The sequence below is a fragment of the Micromys minutus genome (genome assembly GCF_963924665.1).
Source record: "Micromys minutus genome assembly, chromosome: 33".
Lineage (NCBI taxonomy): Eukaryota > Metazoa > Chordata > Mammalia > Rodentia > Muridae > Micromys > Micromys minutus.
The window spans coordinates 3,056,236-3,077,848 of NC_137968.1; the positions used below are offsets into that span (position 1 = coordinate 3,056,236).

General features: G+C 48.1%; 1 protein-coding gene across 1 annotated transcript in view; it reads right to left on the bottom strand.

The window, feature by feature from the left end:
- Positions 1-509: 509 nt before the first annotated feature.
- Positions 510-21,613, bottom strand: part of SNX31 (sorting nexin 31) — a gene marked incomplete at its 5' end in the record, with an annotated part of 43,116 nt that continues 22,012 nt past the window's right edge. Inside the window, 7 exons of the mRNA XM_080909419.1 lie at positions 510-531; positions 810-934; positions 2,224-2,280; positions 7,780-7,857; positions 14,007-14,120; positions 17,630-17,833; positions 19,274-19,366. Of these exons, the coding sequence (XP_080765545.1) occupies positions 845-934; positions 2,224-2,280; positions 7,780-7,857; positions 14,007-14,120; positions 17,630-17,833; positions 19,274-19,366 (636 nt within the window). The 3' untranslated portion in view covers positions 510-531; positions 810-844. The remainder of the gene's footprint in view (positions 532-809; positions 935-2,223; positions 2,281-7,779; positions 7,858-14,006; positions 14,121-17,629; positions 17,834-19,273; positions 19,367-21,613) is intronic.

Consider the following 21,613-nt stretch of genomic DNA (forward strand, 5'->3'; position numbering starts at 1 on the left):
CATAATCACGTTAATTACTATGCTATACCTGAAGCTGTCTAAGGAAGCTGTTGTGAGGAAAAAAAAAAACCCACACTCGTAAGGCTAAGACATCTACATTTGTTATCAGTGCAGGGCTATTGATTTCCAAAAGAAAAAAAAAATATTCAAGTTGGCACGATGATTATCGGGTAGAATTCAATGTTATTTTTATTATGTGTATGTGTGGGTGCCAGAGTAGGCCGGAAGAGGGCACTGGAGCTGGAGTGTGAGCTGCAGTGTGGGTTAAGGGAATTTAGATCCTCAAATTAACCAGTGCTCTCAACCACTGAGCCTTTTCTCCCGGCCCGGAGTCCCAGGTTAGTTGTGGGCTAGAACCGTACAGCGGAGGGACTCAGGCCAGGGCGGCTGGTACTTTGCTGTCATTTGTGTTGGTCGCCTAAGGAGTGAGGATATGGGTCGGAACTTTACAGCCTCCTTTTGCTCTCTGCGTAGGTCAAAGAGGCGAGGTTGTCCTGAGCTGGTGTATCTACTTCAGTGCCAAATGCGTCCCTGTAATTTAGAACGAGGTTTTTATTTCTGCAATACCAGAACATACGAAGGGCTTCCCAGAGCCAGACACACACCTATCTTAGAGGGAAAATAGAACAAGCCCTCCCACTGGTTGGTTTGAACCTGCACACCTGCCACTTAAGTCAACTCTACAGCTTTGATCCTTACACCGTTTTAACACTGAGAGTTGCCGAGGTTAGACTGATCAACACAGACCTCAATGTCAAAGAAAAAGAGAAGTCGAGAAATATCGGAATGGTGGGAAGCCACCTCCTAACCCCACACGCGGGAACCATAAAGACGGGAGACTCCTTCAGAGATCTTCTTCTGTTAGGGTGCCCCAAACACAGTCACCTTCCGATTTCTTCATCTTGCCTTTTCTCAGAAAATTAAAATAGTCTTTCTGTTGGAAAATAAAAAGGTAGACATGTAAACTGGAGGGAGGGACTTCCATACTACAGAAAACGCTCAAGATTGAAATACTCTCAAAAGAGAAGCAGAAGGTTGTATCTGTTTAAGCTAGGACTACTTTTTTTAAAAGGTACTTTTAGCCAGCACTGGGGGAGACTGAGGACAGCGCCCCCTGCTGGCTGAAGGGGAAGCTCTCTAGGCTCCGGGGCGACGGAAATGCATGAACTTAAACGCTAGTCTGATTATCACTACGGTTTGGAGATAAAGAAACTATAGACGTGTGGTGAGTCAAACTTGAATCTCTGACACGAGTGGCTTGTGTTTTACTCCTTGAGCTGTCTTCCTGCCTCTTACAGCTCACCTGGCTGCTTACTGCTACTGTTGTTGTTGCTAATAATTTCTGTGTGCGTGAACGTGCGTGGGCCAAAGAACAGCTTTTACCCATAAGTTTTCTCCTTCGCTGTGGGACCCAGGGACTGAACCCAGGGTGCCAGGCTGGAGCAGCGGTCTCTCTTAACTGGGACCGTCTCTCTCAAATGAACACTGTGTTGTTTCCTGGGTTCACTTATTGAAGAAAAGCATCTTCTGTATTTATGTATTTTAAGGGTCTCTTTCTATATGCCCACTAGACACAGGTGCTAGGTCAATGGTGACCCCATTAAAATGCTACTTATAGGGTGTCTTCAGCTGACTTGCCTACGCTGGAATTTGGACATAGAAAAAAGGGTTCAAGGGGTAATTAAGGGAACAGTTCCCGGGGCAGAGATTGATTACTGTTCAAATTTTGTTTGGGCACTTGACCTCTCTGTGTCTAGTTTTTTTGGTGGATTTGCAGCTTGCAAGAAGACCAGGGTGTTAACTCACAGAGAAGTGCACACGAAGCTGGGCTGATTCTTAGCAGTGTCCCCCACCAAGAATCTTTACTGCACCACAGGGCTCACGTGCAAGAGAATTTACAAACTTAAAAGCTGCTTTATGCTGCATAGAACTTGTAAGACGGAAACTCACAGGTAAACCCAAATCTTCTAAATTGAAAGAGGATATTCCATGAGTTCTCAAGAGAAAGAAAAACAGAGGAATTTTGTGTCCCTTGTCCTAAACCCACCGGAAGCAGCTATAGAAACCGGCAGGCTGGGACTGCCCCCCATCCACCCCATCTACACAGGGGCTTCTAAGAATCAGGCAGCCATCTAACTTGGGATCGAATACCAGTGACTTTTCTTAAAGGGGGAGGGCTGCTATATATTATAGCACAACAGCAATCTCGCTTTACTCACAGACCTGGCTGGGTTGGCCCGGGTGCTTTTTACTTCTGCCTTGCTCTGGAACCTCGATCTGCTAAATAGGTTAGCAAAATGTCAGCACAGCCCAGAGACTCAAGCACATAAATAATCATTAATTGACATGTCTCCCTCTCCACAGTCATGTCCCTAATGATGCTCCAGTCGCTGGAGTCTGCACACCTGCCTGGCATCTGCACACCTGCATGGAGTCTGTCTGCATACCTGCATGGAGTCTGCACACCTGCCTGGCATCTGCACACCTGCATGGAGTCTGTCTGCACACCTGCATGGAGTCTGCACACCTGCCTGGCATCTGCACACCTGCATGGAGTCTGCACACCTGTCTGGCATCTGCACACCTGCCTCATATCTGCACACCTGCTTGGAGTCTGCAAAACGGCATGGCATCTGCACACCTGCCTGGCATCTGCACACCTGCCTGGAGTCTGCATACCTGTCTCACATCTGCACACCCACCGCACATCTGCTTGCCTGCCCTTCCTGTAGCAGGATTGAAGTCACCAAAGCGACAGGAAGCTTTCACACTGGTGGCTACCTGTGGATCCTGTAATTCAACACAGCTTTTAAAAGGATTTCCAAATGTCCTTCTAGATCCTGAGATCATCTATGCAGCTCTGATGGATTCGCTGAAACAAAGCCAGGCGAGGCTTTGGGCAGTCAAAAGGCACAATTAATCAAACCAGAACCAGAGTAAAGCTTTGGGTTGGGCCTTGAGGACATAAAGTACAGCAGTTAGGGACCCAGAGGAGGGAAGTGACAACCTGGGGTGACGATGATGATAGTTATTGCCCTGTTATCTGTGGATCGCACTCAGGGTCTTAGGCCAGGCACATACCCTATGGGTTAAATCCTGAACTGTGGGTTGTCCTTATGTTGTTTGAATTCCAATGTTAATTCTGCTTCCTCAAGAGGGCCCCGCCCCTGACAAGCCGATCACATACTTGGGTGACCTCATGTGAACCCTCTCCCCATTTTAACTGGTTAGTAAGGGCTAGAGCCTGTGATTGGGCAGCGGAGGGGAAAGGTGGGATGGGAGGTCTTTGAGATGGAGAAGAGCAGGAGGAAGCCAAGATGGAGCAGAACCTTGTAGCCAGGAGAAACAAGGGTAACAAAGGCTAGAGAATAAATTAGTGTCGTGATAGATCTGCCCAGTCCAGAGCTATACCTTATAAATATAATAACTAGATTGATGGTTTTATACAGGCTTACTGGGGTTGGAAATTACAACACTGAATTATTTTTAGAATTCTACTTATTTATTTTGTGTGTGATTCTATTTGTTTGTTATGTGTATGTGTGTGTGTGTGTGTGTGTGTGTGTGTGTGTGTGCATGCGTGTGTGCACACCATTCTATGCATTTGGCCATCAGAGGCTAGGAGTCAGTTCTGTCTTTTCAACAGTGGGTCCTAGGGATGGAACCTAAGTCACTAAGCTTGGCAGCAAGCCCCTCTAACCACTGAGCCATCTTGCTGACCTAAAAATCCCTTGAGCAAATCAGGGTCTTACTTTGAACTTGAGCTGTTCTTGTATTTATATAGTTCGGGTCATCCTGAAACTTTGCACCTTCCTGCCTGAGTCTACGGAACCCCAGGATCACGTCTCTGTACCACCACGCCTGGCACTGCAGGAATTTTTCTAGAACTATCTGCATATCATTTGAAGGAGGGAGGACAAATGAAGGGACTGCAGTGAGGGAGGCTGGGTGGCTGCAGGAAGGGGGGTACGTGACAACTGGAGCCTTCATCAGAGACATGTGAAGGCACAGAAGGCAGGCAAGGACAGACTGAAGAGATACGTGTGCAACGTCTTTTCCACTTGGCTTGTGGGAGGCAGAGTCAGAGCACCCAGAGGTTATAGGCGGTGGAGCCTGGCACCTCTAGGGAACGTTATCTAGCAAATCGGGAGTTGGGGGCAGGCTTCTAGATGCTGCCCTAGGAGAAAGAAAAGAACAATTAAATAACCAGGGCTGTGTATATGTACACCCCAGCAAGGCAGTGCCTGGCTCCCTACTCTATTGAGTGTCTGAAGAACAACTTTCGTCCTTAAGAGGGATTCTCAGAGTCTCACCTAGACTTTAACCCTATGACTCCGGGCAAGAGTCCAGCATTGCAGAACTGTGTTTGCCTTCGAGGCTCTGGTAAATGTAACTTTTAACAGGGTGTTTTGCTTCTCCAACTGGCAAATGTATCTTTCAACAAGGTGTTTTGTTTCTCCAACTAAAAATGTGGTTGTGCTAAAAGAGATGGGCAGAAAGAAAATGCAGGAGACTCTGGCAGCCTCCTGGTGTGAGGTTTCTTAGAGTCCTCCGTAAAGACGCAAGTCATTCTTCATGTTCCCCAGGTCTAAGGATGTGGAGACAGGGCTGGTACTCAGACAGCCCCCAAGAGGCAAGAGTTCACACTAAGGATAGAACAGCAGACAGGAATAGCCTATCTCTGGGCTTCTTTAAGATGAGAGAGAAGCAGGCTTCTGTTTTGTTTAGGATATTTGCTATCCTGGTTGGCTTTTGTTTTTTCGTTTTTGTTTTTGTATCTGTCAACCAGGCACAAACTGAGACATATCTATCTGAAAAACTGGGGCATTTTCTTGATTGACAGCTAATGTGGGAGGGTCCAGACCACTGTGGGCAGCAGTGCCACCACCACAGACACGTGGTCCCAGGGTGTGTAGGAAAGCAAATTGAACAATCTGTGGGAGCAAGCCAGTATGGTCTCCGCTGTAAGATGACATTAACCCTTCCCTCCCCAGGCAGTTTTAGTCAGTGTTTTTATCACAGCAACAGATACTCAGCTGAGACGCTTACTTTCTTTTCTGTTATATGCAACTAAACTTTATCCTAACCAATACGCTTTCTTTTAGAATAAAACGTCTTTATAATTCTGTTCTGGCTCTCCTCCCTCCCAAGCCTTCACACTGTACTTATAAATAAAAGCAGCAAGTACTGAGAAATTCACTTAGGTCTGTATGTGGGAGAACTCTAAGAACACTATAGTCTGTCCCCATCCCAAAACATGCACACACAACCTCTCTGGCTTATGATTAATATTGCCTTAAAATTCTAAATATATGGGGCTGGAAAGCCAGCTGATAGCATTTGTGGCTCTTGCAGAGAACCGAGTTCACTTCCCATCACCCGTATGGTGGCTCACAAGCATCCGTAACTCCAGTGCCTGGGTGTCCAATGCCCTTTTCTGACCTCCTCGGGAACCAGGCACAAATGTAGTACACATGCATACATGCACACAGGCAAAACACGTATATACATAAAACAAATAAATCGTTTAATCTTCTAAAAATTTTGGGAGTGTTGTGTGTTTATGATATTCTTCACTGCAACTGTTTGACCCAGATTTTAATAGTGTCTGTGGTGGTGCAGATCTGTATTCCGAGCATTTGGAAAGTTGAAATGGGCAGAGAGTTACAAGTTCAAGTCTAGCCTGGAGTTCATAGCAAGACTCTGCTAAAAGAAGAAACAAGAAGAAGAAGGGGGAGGGAGAAGGAGGAGGAAGAGGAGGGGAAGGAGGAGGAGGAGGAGGAGAAGAAGAAGGAGGAGGAGGAGGAGGAAACAAAACAACAACAACAAAAACCAACCAAACCCCATAAATATTTTAAGGCTCCCTTTCATGTTGTTTTGTTTTCGTGTGTGTGTGTGTGTGTGTGTGTGTGTGTGTGTGTGTGTGTGTGTGTGTGTGTGTTATCTTTTCGGATGCCTGCGCCTGCCTGTGGAGGCCCAGGGTTGGCAGCCCAGAAGCTTCCACAGGGCCTGGGGAGCCGGACTCCGAGTCACCGTTCCATTCCAAGCTGTTCATTTGAAATCATTGCACAAACTAACAAGACATTGACGGATTTTGATTTGATACCAATGTCGTTACCCTCTTGTCCCCTCTAAATGGGAAAATCCAGTCTTTGTGGGGACCAGGTACTTTAATCATGGGGCTCATGGTTAAAGTTCCCCAGTGTGTTCCCCTTTGCCCCAGATTCTTCCAGATTATCTAAACCCTGGACTCAAGATCCCCTCAGTAAATAGAGACCTGTGTGCCTTCGCTGACAGAAGAATTCTATAGTACGGGTCCTTCCAAGAGTGTGTTTGCCTAGAAAACAAGCAATTTTCACCACCTTACATTGATATGGCCACTTTCAGCCAAAAGTGACTTTAGTCCACTGTCCTCTGAGTAGAGGCCTGGTACTGAGCTCAAAAGACCCGGCAAAGGTTCACTCACACTGTGGCACCTTTAGGGAACGCTTTGTGGGGTGAATTCAATGTAGATCGTGGCGCCTCTCTGAAGGCAATTCCTTTCCACGAATCAAAAGAAATCATAACTAGTAGATAAAATAAAGAATTTGTAGTGAAAGTTGAACATTTTGACGACGGAATCCATGTCTACCGGCTAAAGTTCTGTTGTTTGTGAAATGAATGAATGTTAAGTGGTGTGCAAGGGTCGGCGTGTGCTCTGGTTGGTTTCCGGCTTCTTAGCTATTCACTGCCCAAGTACGTCCCGTATCAAGTGGCTGCTGTTTCATTTCTCCTGTGTCTGAGGGCACTTCTTCCTTTTAAAAAGGCCTCCTTTAGTTAATTACTTTTCTTTCCCCTTTTATAAATACATAATAATCAAAGCCTAAGAGAGACTGCTGTGAAATCACCAGGAGGCAGAGAATTTATTCTCCCTGGAAAGACAGCTTTAGATCCAGAAGCAAAGGACACTAGGTCCAAAGGACTATTGGTTTCTTAGAGGAAGAGCCACATCGAGGAATGGTAAAGGTGCCACCTACCATGTATAAAGAATTACGTCTAAATAAAAGATGTTATGGGAAGTGTTCAAATGTTTTCTGTCATTTTAAAGATCGATGTATGAGGCTGAGATGGCTCAGTGATCAAAAGCACTTGTTCTCCCAGAAGACTGGGCTTCAGTCCCCCAGAACCCACGTGGTGGCTCACAAGCTGTTAACGCCAGTCCCATGTGAGTTGATGCCTTCTTTGAGGTGACCTTCTAAAATTATTAAATTCACGAATACGAGTGTCCAGCAGCCTGACATACCTTATCGGGGACAAGCTTGTCTAATAATCAGATAATCAGAGACGTCGAGACCCTCAGACTGTTCTTGCTTTGTTTCACAGCCTGTGCCCCAAGCCTTTCAGCAAGTTACTAGGCCTTCAGTAGAAGAGACAGACCAGATAATAAAGATAATTTGAGGGAAAAAAAATCAAAACAAAACAAAAACTTCCCTGAGAATTTCTTTCACTCAGCAGTTTCCGGTAATATCCCATTTGGTAGACAGGAAGTCTGGGGAAAATAAATCTCCTTTCTCTGCTTTTACAATGGCTCGTCAATCTAATTGGCCTGTTGGGGACAGGTGTTTGTAAGCACTGCCAAGAGCCAGACTCTCACCCTAACAACTCTGGTAACTAAGTCAGAGTTACCTGCTGAGACCTGTGGTTGCCTTCCTAGAGGACAAGGCCCCCAAACCCTGGGACTTCGGGGGTGAGTTTGGTCTCCATGTGTTGGCATACACAAAAAGATCTCAACATTCTTACCATTTCTGGGCTCCCCTCAGTGAGCTTCTCCATCTTCTCTGAGACCATCTTCTTCAGGCAGCTGCTCAGGAAGAAAGCCTAAGAAAACCCAGAAATAGAAATCTCTCTTAGGCCCGGTATGGTGGTGCATGCCTTTGATCCCAGCACTTGGGAGGTGGAGACAGAAAGATTTCTGTGACTTTGAGGCCAGCCTGGTCTACACAGTGAGTTCTGGGCCAGCCAAGGCTTAAGACCCAATCACAAGCAAACAAACAAACAAACACCAGGCCCAGGAGACATGGTTCAGCAGTTAAGAGCACTGGCTGCTCTTTGGGAGGACTCAGATTTGAATCACAACACCTACGTGGTGGCTCACAACTGCCTGTAACTCCAGTTCCAAAGGGATCTGATGCCTTCTTCTGGCCTCCTTGGGCCCTTCATGCACACACTACACAGACACACATTCACATACATTCATATGAAACATTCATACACATCTTTAAAAGTAATAAAAATAAGCAAATCTTTAAAGCAACAAAGCCCTCCCTCAGCTCAAGAGGCCCTCCTCCTCTCCCTCCTCCTCTCCCTCTTCCTCCTCTCCCTCCTTCTCTCCCTCCTCCTCTCCCTCCTCCTCCTCTCCCCCTCCTCCTCTCCCTCCTCTCCCTCCTCCTCTCCCTCCTCCTCCTCTCCCCCTCCTCCTCTCCCTCCTCTCCCTCCTCCTCCTCTCCCTCCTCCTCCTCTCCCTCCTCCTCTCCCTCCTCCTCTCCATCCTCCTCCTCCTCTCCCTCCTTCTGTCTCTCCTCCTCCTCTCCCTCCTTCTCTCTCTTCTCCTCTCCCTCCTCCTCTCCATCCTCTTTCTCTCCCTTTTCCTCCTCCTCTCCCTCCTTCTCTCCCTCCTCCTCCTTCTCTCCCTCCTCCCTCTCCTCCTCCCACTGTATAATAGAAGCTAAAACTCGCCAGTACATTTTAAAGACTTTTGACTTTAACTTTCAGAAATTTGCTTCAAGTGCTATTAGCAGGCACACGTAGGTTTTCTCTGTTACAGCAATGCACCGAGGGACCATTTTAAGGCAGATGAATAAAATGGCCAGAACCTCATTCCCTTGCTAACCCTGCCTCTGTTCCATGTTTCTATTATGCAATGAGCAGACTGTGTTTCATAAGCAACAGGCAATGCGCTACTTACACTGGTCATCAAATTAATCTCCCATTTACGGATGCAATCATTATCGAGAGGCCTATCATCAGGCGTACCCACTGACGTGTCTATTTGGAAGGACAAATTAAACCTTTTGCTTTTGGGGGTGGGGAGGCTAAGGCAGGGTTTCTCTGTATAGCCCTGGCTGTCCTGGAACTCCGCAGACCAGGCCAGCCTTGAACTCTGCCTGCCTTTGCCTCCTAAGTACCTGTGCTATGTACCTGACTTACTGAAGAAGTTAAAACTCGCGGTCCATCTTTGCTTGCTTTCTCTGCGTGTTTGACTCTGGTCTGCCACAGCCTCCTTGTGGCTTAGTCATCAGTGTGACTCACAGTGGGTCGGTTCTACATCTTCCGGGGAAGCAAGAGATCCTGTGTGCCAGAGGTAAGGCCCCTGGAACTCCCCACACACTCTTTCCTACGCAACCCTTCTCTTTATCCTGGTGTCTTTTTGAGTCTTGGTTTGGCTCTGTTAAGGTCTGAGGCACTGAAGCCAAAGGCCGCCACTGCTGGACTTTACACTGCCCTGAGTTCAGCCCTGTTCGTTTTGCTGAGATTGACAATGCAGGAGAGAAAACCAGGCTACAATGATGTCCAAGGGCTCCCAGGGTCCCACTGAGACAGCAGAAGAGAGAAGAGATGCTTAAGAAAGGGTACCATCTGCGGAGTTTGCCTGTCTGGAGTGGAGGCTACCCTTGGAGATCTCTGGCCCCGCCCAGTGGGAGGATTCAAGCGAAGGGGGAGGGACGCGCGCAGGGAGGGGGAAGGGCCTCCACCTCTGCTCTGGTGCCACCGCTGTTGCTCCAAATGATACCCGGGCTGCGCTGAGCCAAGAGGAGCCAAGACAAGTCGGTGGAGGGCTGGCTGGCTAGCGAGCGGAGTGTAGGGAAGCTGCTGGTGGCAAACGTTTTGGGCGAGCGTTCTCTTCCCAGGCAGTGTTACAGCGCTTGCGACAGATGCTCTCAGCCAATATACAGTGTGGGGTGGGGTGGGTCTAACAGCAGGTACTTCCTACTGGTTTGGCCTGAGATGCCTCATCTATATGAGGAGGGACTTGTGGGCACTGTCACTATGTGACTGGTGGTCATGATTCTCTCTATGGGGGGCTGTGGTACATGAAGGTGGAGCTCCTACTGTCCCTTTATGATCTCCTGGGCTTCAAGCCCTAGCTCGACCTTACCAGGCTTCCGCTCATGGTCCGCCACCCCATAAGTGTGAACTAGCCTGATTTATAATAACTAGTCCCGTGTAAAAAATGTAACTTTTACAAAATCAAGGTACAAGGTAAGACAGTAAAAGTCTGAGCTGATGCAGACGGTTTGGATATTTAAATGGCGTTCCACAAGCGTGGGTTGATGTTAAGGTGATACATGATTGGACAGTGGAGAGGTGGGCGGAGAAAGGGCTGGGAAAACAGAAGAGTAGGAGAGGATTTGGGAACAAAGATGGAGGCAGATGTATATGTCTCTCTCAGAGCATCTCTTCAAAAATAATGTTGTTATGGATGTTTTATAAGGGATGGAATTGTACAAAGTCATTTGACTTATAAGGGTTGGCAAATTATATCATACCGATTGGATCAGAGTAGTTTGGTGTGTTCTTTGATGTAACTGCTTAATTGGGTTCAAAGGGTGTAGTGGTGGAATGCATAAAGCCCCCCACAGAGGTGGGATGTGTGTGTCTAAGGCTTGGCAACAACACGCCAAGGGGAAGTGAGTGAAAACAACACCCTGGGCGGTTGTATCCACCGGGACAGAAGCAGCAGGGGCAGTGGAGTGAACCACGCCCGAGTTCTTAGAGGTGACGTGGAACTCCAAGTTAGAGATCCCCGCAGTGCTAGACGGCCCTGCAGGAGCTGGCAAAGCACAGGATAAAAGGTTAGCCATCTTTTTAATAATTACCACAACAGGCATGAATTTGGATTCCAGAATCCATGTAAAGCTAGATATGGTGGCCTGCGCCACCATATTTAATATTTACCGCAGTACACAGGATATGGACCTATCCCACTATTTTCCTATGCTGGTCGTATAAGCGCATGTGCTAAGGTCTCTAACACCCAGATAAGGCTTGCTGGGTACAAATAAAACAAAGACAGGAAACAAAAGCACCCCTGAGCCTTCTGTCCTCCTCTGTATTTGGAAGGCACAGTCACCTTCTTGCCTTCTGTAAAAAGTAGCTCTTTGGGTATTCATCAACATGACCCAGCCTCTCAGTGGTGGCTTAACCTCGTGTGCAGCTGTTCAGATTTCAAGACTACAATAAAATTCACCAGCACGATATTCTGTGGAAAGCGTGAAGAGAGGGTGGTTTCAAGTTTCTGCCTTCCCAACTACCTGCAAGTTGCACAAAACTTCCTACTGTCTTCCTAAATGCCTCATGCTGAAGGAGAGCTACTTTGCTGGCTGGTTTTGTGTCAACTTGACACAAGCTGGAGTCATCAGAGGAGGGAGCTTCAGCCAAGGAGAGGCCTCCATAATACCCAGGCTAAGGCGTTTTCTTACTTAGTGATTGATGGGGAGGGCCCAGCCCATTGTGGGTGGAGCCATCCCTGGCCCAGCCCATTGTGGGTGGAGCCATCCCTGGCCCAGCCCATTGTGGGTGGAGCCATCCCTGGCCCCAGCCCATTGTGGGTGGAGCCATCCCTGGGCTGGTAGACCTGGGTTCTATAAGAAAGCAGGCTGAGCAAGCCAGGGGGAGCAAGCCAGTAAGTGACATCCCTCCATGGCCTCTGCATCAGCTCCTGCCTCCAGGTTCCTGCCTGTGTGAGTCCGTGTCCTGAGTAAGGCAAACAGACTCTCATCCCCCGGCTGCTTAGGGGCTGGTGTTTCCTCAGAGCAACACTAACCCTAGCCAGGGTGTCTCAGGAGCATTGTTTCCCCTTAGGATCTCTTTTTGCTTCTCAGAGGACATCGGTGTGACCACGGCTGTATCACAGGGTAAGAAGGGGGCTTTGGTGACTAGAAGCTAAAATCCTCTGTGTAACTCAGCGGGACTCATGTAGAAAACAGCACCAATGTGAAGTTTGCCTCCGTTTTTATTCAGATTTAGAACTATTTATTAACTCTAAGATTTATTATTTTTATTTATGGTGCGACTTTTTGCCTGCATGCTGGTGCCTTTAAAGGCCAGGAGAGGTGCTGAACGCTGACCTGCAGTTACCGGTGCTTGTGAGTCACCATGTGGTTCTGGAAATGGAAGTCAGGTTCTTTTCAAGAGTAGTAAGTATTCTTAACTGCTGAGCCATCTCTCCAGCTCTATCACCATCACATCACCAACATCACCATCACCATCAACATCACCAACATCACCATCACCAACATCACCATCACCAACATCACCATCATCAACATCACCATCAACATCACCAGCATCACCATCACCAACATCACCATCACCATCACCAACATCACCATCACCAACATCACCATCACCAACATCACCATCACCATCACCAACATCACCATCACCATCACCAAAATCACCATCACCAACATCATCATCAACATCACCAGCATCACCATCACCATCACCAACATCACCATCACCAACATCACCATCACCATCACCAGCATCACCATCACCAACATCACCATCATCAACATCATCATCAACATCACCAGCATCACCATCACCAGCAGCATTTTGTTTTTTCAAGACAGAGTTTCTTGGTGTAACTCTGGCCGTCCTGGAACTCACGCTGTAGACTAGGCTGGGCTTGAACTCAGGGATCCGGCTGCCTCTGCTTCCCGAGTTCCTCTTTATCATGTTTTAATTAAAAATTTCTTTTCACCTGTATGTTTTACATTGACTTGAAATAGCTAAGATGGGGGGTTTTGTGGTGATTGTTTCTTTTCCTTTGGGGTTTTCTCTTCAGTTTAGTTAGACGCTGATGATCTCAATGTTCTCTGCTAAGAGGCTCTGGCTTTGTTTGGGGTCTAAGTGTCTGGCTCCAGGCTCTAACTCGGTCATGAGTTCTGTTCTTCCCTGGCCAGCTGCTTGGTTCCTTGACTCCTTTGGGCAGGGAGTGAGGCAAAGGCAAAGTCTCCTGGGGGGACTTTACTTATCAGCTAAGAGGCAAATGCTTATCTTCCTGAGCAAAGCCAAGGGGATGTTGGCGATCACCCACTTGCAGAGGTCTTACTAAGCTAATAAACGCTCTGTGGTCCAAGCAGGGGGTCAGAAAAAACCCCACCCCTCAGCTTGCTTTCCTTTATTTCTGTTTGGCTTTGTTTCTGGCTTCAGACCGACGTAGGGGCTAAGTCGCAGAAAGTAGATCACTGTAGGCGTGACGTTCACGAGAGCATCAGGACCCACCCCTTCCCTCGGCCGTGGCGCCATAGCTCAGAAAGCACGCACCTTGTTTTGAGGCAGGGTCTCTTACAGTGTAGGGAGCACTAGAGAGATGGTCTTTCACGAGGGAAAGCACGCTAGTTAAGAGTGCCGGGTTTTATGCAGGTAGCTCTCTCTAATTCTAGCACTAAGAAGGCAGAGTCGGGCAGATCTCTGGGAATTGGAGGCCACCCTGGTCTGCATAGTGAGTATCAGGATAGACAGAGCTGTACAGAGAGACCCTGTCTCAAACAAAAATAAAACAAACAAAAAAAGAGTGCCTAAGTTTAAAGCTCAGCTTTGTTAGGAATTAGCTAGTGTGACCTAACGTATGTATTATGTCTGCTGTTACTTGGTACCAGATGCCTGTATGCGTGCTCCCAACACTGTGACCTGAGACACTTTGATCTGCAACGTGTTTCTGCCGCCGGCCTTGCCGCAGGTCACGGGATCAAGTGAAAGCGGTCTGAGGCTGAAGGACTTAAGACCTGCAATAAACCCTCTTTGAGACGATTTTCTCTCACCTCGGAGCTGGCTGTTGCCTTGACTAAATTCTTTGAGCCTGTGGCCGTAGTGACCAGGAAAATATAAAGCAAAAGTGAAGGGAAAGTATCTCGGTGCACTGCCAGTAAAGAACCCCTCCCCCTCCCCCAAGCTGGGCGGAGTGCCACGTTCTGTCCCCATCAGCCCACACGTTGTGCTCTATCCCGAGAACTCGCCTGTTTGGTGTACACGACAAACCACCGCTGGCGACTGTCTTCACTGTACTGGAATCTCAGCTCCAGGTTCTGGTTGAGAGTGCGCTGGGGCCCGTCAGTATCCAGCAGCGTCCCCTACAGAGGAAAAGAAACCATGGACGTTACAGCGCTTGGGATGTCAACACAGCAACAGTTTACCAAAGGCTGTTGCTCTCCCCGGGAGCCACGGCAGTAACTCAGCACAGTACAATACAGGAAATGTTCTTAAGTGGGGCAGGTACAGGTCTGGGGGTGAGGGTGGTGGTGGTGGGAGTGTAAAGGAAGGAAGGCTTCCTGGAAGAAGAGGCGTGAACAGGAGCAGAAGCTGTCCAGGTGACTTTTTTTTTTTTTTTCCTTTCTGAAGGGGAAAGATGAGGGGTAATTCCTGGTAGAAGAAAGAACAAGGTCAACCCCCTGAAGGATGGGGGTGGCTGGTGGGTGGCTGGTGGGTTGGGGACACTGCGAGGGACCCAGTGTGTCTGTGGCTTGGCCCAAGAAGACCAGTGAGCGGCACAGCTTGTTCCTAACAACAGACAGAAACAACCCAAATGCCCATCCAGAGATAAAGGGGCCAAGTGTGTATATCCATAGAGCAGAGAATTCAGCAATAAACTAGAGATGCCTGCTACTGGAAGGATGACCTTAGACCTTAGAGTGCCAAGCCAAAACCTAGTCAAATGGTGTTGTGCTTTATACAAAGATAGGACAGAGCAAAGATATGTTTTGGGGGAGGTGCAGTGAGATGTGGAGGAAAGGGGGAAATGGGGTGCCTCTGCAGGGCCCATGCGTCCCTTCCCCCTCTGAGGTACTAGCCACATGACGGTATAGTTCAGAATAGAGTTTATTCAGGGCATGGGGAGGGGAGTTAAGAGTAGTAGGGGCAGAGAGAGACAGAGAGAGAGATGGAGAGAGAGACGGAGAGAGGAGAGGAGTAGAGAAGTAGAGGCAGGAGAGAGGGGGGAGAGGAGCAAGGAGAGAGGGGAAAGAGCAAGAGAGAGCAGAAGGGTGAGCAGCCTCTTTTTTAGTGAGTCAGGCACAACTGGCTGTTGCCAGGTAACCGTGGGGCGGAGCCTAGATAAATGCCAACAAAGGGCCATATTGTATTACCACATGTTACTTTTAATGGGAAATTTCTAGAACAGGCAAAGACTGTCCATAGAGTCAGGAAGTATGCGAACTGTTGCTAACGGCTGGCTGGCAGATTCAGGGTATGGGATGGGCACAGGTAAAAGGGGCGGGGCTTGTTTGTAAAGTAATGGAACTGAACATATCCTAAGCACGTCAAGGGAAGGGAGACCGTATCAACTACAGGTCATAGCTGAAACCTGACAACATGGTGTCTGTGGAACAGAGACAGAAAACTCCAGCCCATCACACCAGAGACTGCCACTCAGAAAAACATGCCTGATACACACAGAGCTGTGACTGAGTGTCCGAAGGATTATACTGTGATAGATAAGAGAGAGATAAAAAAAACACCATGGATAGACCCCCCCACCCAGCAGAAGAAAGTCCTCTCAGAAAGATTTGTGATGCTGGCCAAAGTCCATCAAATCTGGGACCACAAAATAAATTTCCACAAGTCTGAAAGTAAAAAAAAAAAAAATCACATGATTTATTTTCTTTGATCCTAAGGGGCCAAAGGGCTGGGGGCGGGATTAAGAGTTGGTCCCACCCATTGTACGGGATGTGGAGAAGCTGTCATGAGCATGGGGGGAGGAGAGCTATGAGGAATCGCAAGATGGCAGGTGGGTCCATCAGCAATGAAACACGAAAGAAGAGTGGAGAGAAAAGACGGAGGGATTTCTGCGTTCGTGGTGCGGCAGCTGGAGGCGTGGCGTCCCATCTGCCAGAACCACGAACACAGCAGGAAGAAATGTGGATGGACTTAAGCACAAGGGACAAGGTCTGCCCTGGGAAACATGAGGCTACAATGTCCCCGAGACCCAGAGGGAGGTGGGAGACGCTGGGCCGTGGAGAGATCTGAGTAGCTGTCTGACTTCAGAGATCGTATAAAGACGCTACGCTGGAACCTTAGGACATACCAGGTTTCAGGAAGCCAATACAAAGGGAAGGAAAGAGACAGGGCTTTTTCAAAAGGGGGAAAAAGGACCAGTGAGATGGTACAGTGGGGAAAGGTGCTTGAAGTGCAAGCCTGGTGGCCTGAGTTCCCTCACTGGAACCCATGTAAAGGCATGAGAAAATTAATTCATGATGTTGTCCCCTGACTTCCACATGTGAGCTGTGACATATGTGCAACCCCCATGTTTCCTCTATCTATCTATCCATTCATTTATCCATTTATCCAACAGTCCATCTTATCCACCCAACTGTCCATTCATCCATCCACCCATCCAACTGTTCATCAGACCATCCATCCAACCATCCATCCAACCATCCATCCATCCATCCATCCATCATCAATCCATCCATCCATCCATCATCCATCCATCCATCCATCCATCCATCCATCATCCATCCATCATCTGTCCATCCATCCATCCATCATCAATCCATCCATCCATCCATCATCCATCCATCCATCATCCATCCATCATCTGTCCATCCATCCATCCATCATCAATCCATCCATCCATCCATCATCCATCCATCCATCCATCCATCCATCCATCCATCATCCATCCATCATCTGTCCATCCATCCATCCATCATCAATCCATCCATCCATCCATCATCCATCCATCCATCCATCCATCCATCCATCCAACCGTCCGTCCATCCATCCATCCATCCATCCATCCATCCATCCATCCATCCATCCATCATCCATCCATCCATCCATCCATCCATCCATCCGTCCGTCCGTCCATCCATCCATCTTAAAGGAAGAAATGTTTGGCAGTGTCAAGGAGTGCTGCCCAGGGAGTGCTGCTGTATCTTTCATGATGTAACAGCTTTTGTCCTCCACCAGTGTTCTGTACACACAGGACAAACACAGTTTGCTCACTGAGCACTTGACAGAATTCAACTAACAGATGTGACAGTTCTCAGCACTGTAGCTGGTACTTGAAGAAATCTGATGCTAAGGATTTGTAGTGTAAAGAAAGTCGTTATATAAACTCAAGCCAGGACTCCTTCAGAAGGGCTCTTCTGGGCAGGGTCCCATTTCTTGGTGACACTAAGCACATAGTAGGTGCTCAATAAATATGTGGTCACCATTGTCAACTCTATGCTATAACTAACTTCCAAGCCATAAGATTGCTGGTGGGAGGGTAAGAAGATTGCTATTTGTCTCTCTTGCTCTGGGCTGGAAGTCTGCACTGACCATAGGCTGTCCGACCACCAGGTCGAGATGCCTGTCTGCACACAGGTACTGATTCTTCTGAAAGCCTGTGTGCTGAGCCCCAGCTGTGACATCCAAAGTGGCCGAATCACAGATCACAAGAGACTTCATTTTACTTCGGGTGTTTTTGGGAACAGAGTTCCTCTGTGCAGCTCTGGCTGTTCCGGAACTCGCTCTGTAGACCGGGCTGGCTTTGAACTCTGCCTGCACTGTCCCCTGGGTGTTGGGATTAAGGGGTTGTGCCTCCGCCTGCCCCAGGAGGAGACTTCGAATTAGACCAAGCAAGGCGCCAGATACTCACAAGGAAGGTGACCTGCCAGCACTTCACTTTGCTCATCCGGAAAGCGACGTCCTGCGTCTGGCCGTCGGGCAGGGTGATAGAGCAGTGGATCTCATTATTGCCGACGGAAAGCAGGGCCTCGCAGCCAGCTTCCGGGTGGTCGCAGGTACAAGGATCCAGCTGAATGTACCCGTAGTGCCGGACCTCCTGGGACAGCTCCAAAAACTGCTCCACGGTGGGCGCGGCAGAAGGAAGCAAAAGAGTTTTCACAGTTACGGAGCTCACGGCGGGGCTGGGGGAGGCTGATGCTGTGCTGGTGAAACCCATAGGACGGGCTCACAGCCAACGCCCTCGGTTCTGCAGCATACAGATGAGGTCCCCAGTGTAGACAACAAGCCCTAGGAGGGTCACCGCTCTGCCATGCAGGAGCTGGTCCTGCCCAGTGTGCACTCTGACTTCGGACCCTGCTCCTGGAGTCCTCGGAGCCAAAATACTCCAGCAATGAACGAACAGTCGAGCCGAGAAGACGAAAGAGTGCATGTGATTCTAACTCATCAGAGTGATTTGCCTGCGGGCATCATGTGTGTCATGTGTATCATGTGTGTCGCATGTTTCATGTGTGTCGTGTATGTATCATGTGTCATGTGCCTCATGTGTGTCACATGTATTATGTGTGTTGAGTGTATCATGTGTGTCACGTGTATCATGTGTGCCGTGTGTATCGTGTGTCACATGTATCATATATGTCATGTATATTGTATGTCACTTGTATAATGTGTGTCACATGCATCATGTATGTCTCATGTATTGTGTGTCATGTACATCATGTGTGTCACATGTATTGTGTGTTGGGTGTATCATGTGTGTCACATGTATCATGTGTGCCATGTGTATTGTGTTACATGTTTCATATGTGTCATGTGTATTGTGTGTGTCACTTGTATAGTGTGTCACATGTATCATGTGTGTCACGTGTATCATGTGTGTCCCGGTGGAGGGCAGAAGAGGACATCAGATCTCCTGGGGGCGCTCTGCACGGTGGTGAACCAATGAGCGGGTGCGGGTCCTCTGCAGGAGCAGCAGGTTCTCACCACTGAGCCATCCTCCCCACAACTCTGTCTGTTTTCCGTGTGGGATGAGGGCTGGGGACAGAGCACCGGGCAGTGTGCGAGGCCTAAGCTCAACCCCTCACCGAAGGAAAGAAAGCAGGAGGAAGGGAAATCTTTCAAACATCCAGTAACCCCTTAGCTGCTGCTAATGAGGAAGAGACGTGCTCACACGCTCCTTGGCATTCGCCATTCGTGTGAAGGTACCAACACCTAGAAACCAGAGGACAGAAGTGTGCGAGGATCATCCACTAGAAAATTCCATTCCTGCGAACACTGTACCTGGGGCGGAGAGATGGCTCCGTGGTACGAGCACTTGCTGCTCTGGAAGAGGACGGGAGGACGGTTTCTAGCAGGTCAGGAGCTCACAGCTGTCCAAAACTCCAGCCCCAAAAAATCTGATGCTGTCCTCTGGCCTCCGTGAGCACCCCACCAGTCACACACACACACACACACACTTTCAGCATTTGGTGGGTTTGTGAATGACAGTAACAGCTCTATTCTAGGGTGTGTCAGGAGTTCACCTTAAGGAACCCTCTCGGTACCGAGCTTGACTCACCTTCGTTTGATCCTCTTTCTTCTGCAACGCGTTTAATTCCTCCCTCTGAGCCTGCGTGGGTTTCATCCATTCTGTTACAATGTCCTGCACTGCCTTAAAACAGCACCGTTATACAATTACCAACCTCGGGAGACATAAATTAATCTGGATAAAGACCCAAGTGGATCTACGTGATGATTTGGCAGATTATAAAGATTGCTGTGTTGTTGTTGTTGTTGCTTTGTTCTGAGACAGGGTCTCAATACTGGGCACTCTTCATGTAGGTCAGTCTGGCCTCAAACTCGTGATCTCCTGGCCTCAGCTCCCAAGTGTCTGGATTAAGAGAAAGCACCACCACAGCTGGCTCACCGTCAGTCAAATTACTGAGTAGGAAAGGAGCGCTCCACACTTTGGGACAGTTAGAATACTTGTCAAAGACAGTCATATCGTCCAGTAAATAACTTCCTGAGAGATTACAGTGCTAAACCTCGCTGAAAGGCAGGGAAAGGGGTGGGATAGCTCAGCAGTTAAGGCCATGTGCTGACATTTAGAGGCTCAGAGGTCAGCTCCTAATGTTCAAGTGAGATGGTTCACAGGCACCTGTGACACCCACTCCAGGGGATCCCATGCCTCTGGCCACCACAGACACCTGAATTTCCATGCACAAACCTACACACGGACACAAATACATACATGATTTTACAAAATGAATCTTTTTTAAAGATTTATTTTTTATATATAAGTGCACTGTCGCTGTCTTCAGACACCAGAAGAGGGCGTCAGATCCCATCACAGATGGTTGGGAGCCACCATGTGGTTGGTGGGATTTGAACTCAGGACCTCTGGAAGAGTAGTCAGTGCTCTTAACCGCTGAGCCATCTCTCCAATCCATGGATCTTTTTTTAAAGTAGCAAATTAAACATGAATATGTTTATCTTGCTGGAAGGACTATCTTTTTAAGGGATGATGGCAGAATATGAATGTAGAAATAATCCTGTGTAATTATATGTAAATGCAGCTTTCTGTACACAGAACAGCAGAAAGAGAGCTAAAAAGCAGATGTTAAACCAGGCAAAGGGTTAACATCACAGAAAACAAGACGAATGTAAAAATCACAAAAAAAAAAAAAAAAGACCTTTTGATGCTGGCAATTGACCAAAAGGGTTTCCAAATAGCAAATACATACATATATGCAAACCAAAGGGTTTTTTTTGTCTCTTAAGTTGATAGGGTTAAAACACACACAGTTTAAATTGACAGGGGTTTGGGAAAACGATGTGGTCTGTAAAGGAGGGGTGGGTGTAATTCAGACAGCTTTCTAGAGGCAGCTTGACAATACAAACCTACAAACCACATACAACGATCATAAGAACCCGGACACAATGATGCCTGAGCAGACGCGGGTGGGTCTCTGAAGTTAAAGCCGGAGTGGTCTACAGAGAACCTTCCAGGCTAGCCAAAGTGACATAGTGAAACCCGGTCTTTAAAAAAAAAAGTGTGAGAAAGTATGTTGCCAAAGCTATTACTACTGTTGCTTATAACAATAAGATGATTTACTTTTGCTAGTAGCAAATACACACCTAGTCTGCACTCTGAATCTGCAGGCCCCACATCCCTGGGTTAATGAGTGTGGGTGAGTCTCAGGGATTGAAGCACTGGCCCTGGGTGTGCAGACTCACCAGGTGAACTCTCACCCTGCTTCTCAGCGCTGCTCCTACACAACGCGCTGTAACAATGTAACAACCACGTATATGACTTTCTCATTGTAGTCAGTGTTGTCAGTAATGGAGAGGTTGGGCAAGCTATGTGGGAATGCCGGCCCATTTTATAGGAGGGTCCTGAACATTCCTGGAGTTTGATCTGTGTTGGAGAGATGACACCATCCACCGTGGGCACGGAGAGATGGCTGTGAGGTAGTGAAAGTGTCAGGTGATATTCTTTCAACTCCAAACCCTCAGTTACCCTGTGAGGTCATGCAGGATAAAATACCCTAAAATAGGAAACTGATCTGGTGGATGTACTGCCTGGCTCTGTGTCAACTTGACACAAGCTGGAGTTATCACAGGGAAAGGAGCCTCAGTTGAGGAAATGCCTCCATGAGATCCAGCTGTAAGGCATTTTCTCAACTAGTGATCAAGGGGGGAGGGCCCCGCCCATTGTGGGTGGAGCCATCCCTGGCCCAGCCCATTGTGGGTGGAGCCATCCCTGGGCTGGTAGACCTGGGTTCTATAAGAAAGCAGGCTGAGCAAGCCAGGGGAAGCAAGCCAGTAAGTGACATCCCTCCATGGCCTCTGCATCAGCTCCTGCTTCCTGACCTGCTTGGGTTCCAGTCCTGACTTCCTTTGGTGATGAACAGCAATG